General features: G+C 45.3%; 1 protein-coding gene across 4 annotated transcripts in view; it reads left to right on the top strand.

The window, feature by feature from the left end:
* Window positions 1-5,933, top strand: part of nhsl1a (NHS-like 1a) — a 23,898-nt gene that overhangs the window by 3,004 nt on the left and 14,961 nt on the right. For 2 of the 4 annotated variants that reach the window (XM_087171163.1, XM_023396401.2), the window contains exon 1: window positions 2,906-3,592. The exons of the other annotated variants lie outside the window; for them this stretch is intronic. In XM_087171163.1, coding sequence (XP_087027289.1) covers window positions 2,914-3,592 — 679 coding nt within the window. In that variant the 5' untranslated portion in view covers window positions 2,906-2,913. Of the gene's footprint in view, window positions 1-2,905; window positions 3,593-5,933 lie in introns of those variants that run through there. 4 annotated transcript variants of the gene reach the window in all.

Raw genomic sequence — 5,933 nt, 5'->3', positions numbered from 1 at the left:
GGGGGGGTCTGTAACAAAGAGGGTCGAGCAAGCTTTACTTGAAGCAGAGAGAGAGAGAGAGATCCGTGCAGGGAAAGTGTCGAGTACATGGAGTATTTTCCAGATTACAGCTGCTGCAGTCCTTTGTGCTCTCTGTAAGTGTTACTATGGTTACGGCTACTAATACTACTGCTACTACTGCGTGTACTACTACTGATACTTCCAGTGCAGCTGCTTCTCGCAATATTTTGTGTTGAAATTGAATCCTTGTGGCTCGTGGCAGAAGTGGAAGTTTTGGGTCAGGAGGCATGTGCATTCTTGAGTTTGACACGTGTGTGTGTGTGTGTGTGTGTGTGTGTGTGTGTGTGTGTGTGTGTGTGTGTGTGTCAGTCAGTAATCACTGCTGGCCTGTTGAGGCAAGCTGAAACATCCCATTCAGCTTCCAAACACAGCTGTTCTGCCTCTGTGCAGCACACTGAGGGTTTTGAATGGATGTGCAGCAGTAACACGACAATAAGCAGCTTCACGAGTTTTCACGAGTGAAACGGAGACAACAGCTGCAACAGAACAAACTTTAATATGGTGATAAACTGGAGCTTTATTAGTTTTATCTTGACGGGCAGATTCATCCTGTCAATGTTGTGTTAACATCATCACACTTGCGATTGGAGATTAAAAAGCACAACCAGACATATCCTATTTTAATCCGGTGCCTACATTACCCACAATGCAACTGGAAAACTCGACTGCTGACAGTTGGGTGGCAGTAGCAGCTTGTTTATTTAGTGTTGGGATGCATAAAACTGATAAATGATCAAATCAAGAATTGATAAAAAAGTATTTAAAATCAAAATGTAAAACAATGATTAACACTAATGGGCGCTAAAAGTTGTGTAACTGTAAATTACAGCGGCAGGAGTCAGGAGTGTTAGCCACGGGCTAACAGGCTAACAAGGATGGAAGCATGAAAAAAGATAGTTGAAGTCAAGCAAAATGAACAGAAGGAAACGTATAAAATGCAAGAAATAAACAGAAACCAATCAGCTCCTTCTGCAAAGTAACTCCAGTTTCCAGATACATCCAGAGGAGTCAGAGGAACAGCAGAATCAAAGTAAAGTACCAGAGCAAAATAACTTCAGATTTCTCCTCATCCATCACTGACAGCTGAGCAGAACTTCACCGACTCGCACGTGATGTTCATTTGAAAACACAAATAAAACTGTCAGGACAGACATGACAGATGTTAGAGGAGGAGAGAGTAACTGAAGAGTGATGTGACTCCTCTCTCTCTTTTGTGTGTGTGTGTGTGTGTGTGTGTGTGTGTGTGTGTGTGTGTGTGTGTGTGTGTGTGTGTTGGTCAGGTGACCACAGCATGACTGGCTGCACGATGAACTGATCATTAGATCAATGTGACTGAGAGAAAGACGGAAAACTTGTCTTTCACTTATTTTCATTTAAAGAAATGTGGTTGTTACTTTTATCGGAAGTACTGGATTTCTTTGACAGGACAAATATATAGTTTCATTCCAAAGAAAAATTTAATTTGACCAGTTTTTAATCAAAACAAACAGGAAATGTGAAGCATTTGTTGGTTACTATTTTCAGTAGCGGACTAATCCTCATTTGGTGCTGTAGTGAGTATGTGGGGCAGCAGGACTGAGGTAAACTAAAGTCCAAGTTCAGGATCTGATGACAGAAAACTAAAGACTAACTCTAGACTTTAAATGTGCAGGTGAAGGACAATGTGAGAATCTACGGTCGGACTCAACGTTGACCTTTAGTCGTCTGATTCTGTGATCCAAATATAGAATTACCCAGTGTGACACAGTAATACAGTATCAAGCAACATGTGGTGTGTGTGTGTGTGTGTGTGTGTGTGTATGTGTGTGTGTGTGTGTGTGTCTTGAGGTAAATACCTGTCCCTCACCGGCCATCTGCAGACCTGGATAATCCCTGTTAGTAGCTTAAAGCTGGAGAGAGAGAGAGGAGAGGAAACAGAGCGACGCACTGTCAACACTTCTGAAGAAAAGAAATCACATTTACCGCTGAAATGTTTTTGGACTGGGATCGTTTCTGGATTTTTCGAGCCCGGGAGAGTTTGGGGTTTTGGTTCTGGAGGTCTGAGGTTTTTATTGTGAAGGAATGAGAGGATGTTACACGGAGATGCTAAAAGTTTTAATTGCGGCTGAGTGTGAAAAACCTTTGGCAAGTTTCTAAGCTGTTACAGAGTTTTTATGCCAAATCTGGAGGCTCTTTTACTGCGAAAAGTTTTGAACTTTACTGTGATGGACATTTTGAGAGATTTAATTTTAATGTTTCTGACTTTTTGTGGAGAACGGAAAGACTTTTAGACTGTTACTGTGAAAAATGTTCATGCTTTCATTGTGAAGGCTGCAGAAACTTGGGACTTGTGTTTTCTTTGTCAACATTATGATGCTTTTTAGTGAAGGTTAATACTAGTTAGTGGCTTTACTCTTTTTGTGAAGTGTTAAGTGATTTTATTGTGAAAAACTGACATTTTGGGCATTTATTTGAAGCAGGTTCTTAATTGGGGTAAAGAAAACAACAAATGTTACTGTGAAGGATAGAAATATTATTTTTTAAAGGACTGAAGGCTTTTAAAACATTTATTTTGAAGAACTAAGGAAAAACTGGGCTTTTATTGTGAAGGATTAACTAAACATTGCTCCTTTACAGTTAAGGATGAAATAAATCTAGAGGCTTTTTCTCAGGAAAGATCTTTTCTAGAAGGACTGAAGTTCGGATATTTATTGTGAAGACACTCAGGGCTTTTATGATGAAGGGTTGGAAATCCTCTGGGGCTTTTATTGTGAAAAGATGAAAACATTTATGAGGGAATAGTGTGAGTCTCGAGATTCATCTGTGATCTGTCCTGAGGGCGGACCCAGTCATCAAACAGCCAATCAAGACGGGATGATTTCGTATGTGGAGTGTCTGAGTGGAGAGGGGGCGGGGCCTGGCATGGCGACACGCTGCTGGAACACGGGTCCTGATGAAGAGCGAGATGAGCTTCTTCCGCGTAAGATGGCTGCCCTGCAACCGAAAACGGAGGGAAGTCTGCGCCGCCGCCTGCTCAGCGCCAAAATCCACCAGCACCATGACGCCATCTGGAGGATGAATGCAGGTGGTACCGTCGGCAAGCCGGGGTCTCCCTCAGGGGACAAAAAGCCCCTCCCACCTCACCTTCAGTATCCAGGCAACAGCCCCTGGTACCGCCCCCAGCACCTCCCACCACGCCCCCATGTTCACCCTTCCTTTACCCCAGAGCCTCATGGGAAACTATTCCTTGCTCCAGAGGCTCATGGGAAACCACAATCCCCGCCCATTCAGCTGCAGCGTCCCACCTGCCCAATCCTCACCCATCGCCGCCGAACGAGCTCATGTCCCCCCACCCCAGAGCCCCGCCCCGGCTACACCATGTCCGTCCCCTCCCCTCTCAGTGCCCCGCTGCCCCCCAAGGAGCCGGAGGTGCCACCTCAGTACCGCTACCGGCCCGGCAAGAGGCGCCGGACCAACTTCTTCTGCTTAAGACGGCAGCGAGGGAGGAGCTCCGGGCTGGAGGCCACGCAAACCACGCCCCTTCTACACAGAGGTACTGCTAGGAATCATGGGAACTACTACAACTTCTTATAGCACTAGCACAAGTAGTATCTGCTGTAGCTGTGTCTGGTCCTCAGTGTATCCAGCTTCTCCTCTTTGGCCCAGTTTAACTCAGAATGGTCTCAGCTAACCTGGTTGGGCTCTGTTGGGTCTGGAACCGTGTCACTTAGTCTGATTCAGCTCTTTTTGGCCTGGCTGATCCCAGTTAGCCTTGTTTGGCTTTATACGGTCCTGACATTTGGTCCTCGGTCCTACCAGCTCCTCTTGGTCCTGAATGGTTCTAACTAACCTGCTTTGACCCACTTTGGTCTTGAAGTTGGTCCCAGATAGCCTGATTTGGCTCTTTTCAGCCCTGCATGGTCCCAGCTAGCTTGGTAGGGCTCTGTTTGGTCTCAAATGAACCACGTTAGTCTGTTTGGTCCTGAATGGCCCCCTTTGCTCTTATTGGCTCTGATGGTCCTCATTAGCCTTCTTCACTCTGTGGTGTCCTGGATTTCGATCCACTTACCTTAGTCTGGCTCTTGTTCCCAAATCCACCCAGAGTCTAGATTTGCCCTCTTCTGTTAACTTCACTGATCCCAGGGGTCCCAGTTTGGCCCCAGATCCTGTTTTAGACCCAGTTTGGTCCTGAATCGATCCTGCAGCTCTGTCTCCCAGCAGACATTAGGACATGTGACAGCAGGAGAAGCACAGGTGTCTAATAACATTAATGGTAATTAAATTATAATTACTATCGCATGAGTTACACCTGTGTTTTTCCTTCCTTCACAAGTCAAAGTATCTGCAGTGAAAATGTCTGTGAGTCTGGTCCGTCCCCGTTGGGTCCAGTTCTTCTTATTTAAATGAGAATATTAAAACAGTCGCTCTCTGCCTGCAGATCTCTGCTGATAACACACACACACACACTCACACACACACACACACTCACACACTCTGTGTGTTACTGTCTGATCAATAATGTATCACAGCGCCAGTCAGCTGCTATTCTCAGATAACAAACCAAAACACACAGAACAAAACCACACAGAGTCTCCATGTTCTGACTTAATTACCTCCCCTGTGTGTATAATCTCCTGTGTGTGTGTGTGTGTGTGTGTCTGTGTGTGCGTGCGTGTGTGTGTGTGTGTGTGTGTGTGTGTGTGTGTGTGTGTGTGCGCAGGGATTAGCTGCAGCTCCATACGCTATGCTAATGACTAATTCCTGTAATAGCAGATGAACAGGCTTTAACATGCAACAGCTGCTACCTTCAGCCTCCTAGTCCAGCTACAGCACACCTGGATCTGTGACTGTGCCTCCGTCCCTCCTCCCGTTGTGTGTTTGGTGACGTTGGATTGGTTGTTTTTGACCATGTGTCATCGGTGGTTGATCCTGGTCACACCTGACTTCATTATTGTGTTTTTTCTGATTGGACAGCAGAAAGAAAACAGACGCTTTCTGCTCAGAGTTCAGAGCTGGATGTATTTCGTCTATATATACTCACTGTGACATAATGATAGTGTGACCTACTTACTGTCTAATTAATTAAACTAATTAAAACAGTGGAGAGGTGAAGACAGACGGACGGACAGACAGGCTGTCAGGCACGAAGACAGAAGTAATTAGCTGCTCCACTGGCCCACATAGCTGGCACACTTACAGACTGGAACTGTCCCAGTTTGTGACTGGCGATGAAGGTGATGATGAAGGTGATCCTCAACTCCATCACCTAGCATCAGCACTCTCTGTGGAACATGGAGCAGGTGTAACGTGTGTGTGTTTGTGTGTACCATGCTAACACTGGACACATACATGCACACAAACACACCGAGCATGATGTGATCATCTCCTATTTGGGATTATTAAGCCTGAGCGTCGACTGGTGCCGATTCCTCCGTTTGTGATTATTCCTGAATGAAAATCACCTTTTTCAATCCCGTCGAGCTCCGTGAAAGTTTACACGTTTTCTGGGTCTTGCACATCGGTGCGGCAAAATGGCTCGATGGCGCCACCTAGAACATTTCAATGAAGAAAATGTTCAAATGTCATGTTTTACAATTAACGACTTTCATTTTTACTGCTTGGAATCAAACTTTTGTTTTTCATGAGAATATTTTTTGTGCATTTAAGATTTAAATGTTCTCGCTTTAAAACATGATGCAGGATTTAAACTCAGCCGACCTTTGTCCCTTTAGACAGAAGAAACAGTAAGAGATGCTCTGATGTTCTGACATGGAAGATAATGGAGCAGCTGTGTTCTGTACTGTGCGTAGCTGGACACCTTGTTGTGCAGTGGCTGAGATGAGGTCTGTCCTCGGCCTTCATCCTGCCCACCCACACCCTCCGTTACCCCCCCC

The sequence above is a fragment of the Seriola lalandi genome, unplaced genomic scaffold, assembly GCF_002814215.2.
Source record: "Seriola lalandi dorsalis isolate HSWRI2012SDOR001 ecotype SW California unplaced genomic scaffold, Sedor1 jcf7180002054977, whole genome shotgun sequence".
Lineage (NCBI taxonomy): Eukaryota > Metazoa > Chordata > Actinopteri > Carangiformes > Carangidae > Seriola > Seriola lalandi.
The sequence above is the reverse complement of the archived record's forward strand: the minus strand, read 5'-3'. Positions and strand labels throughout refer to the sequence as shown.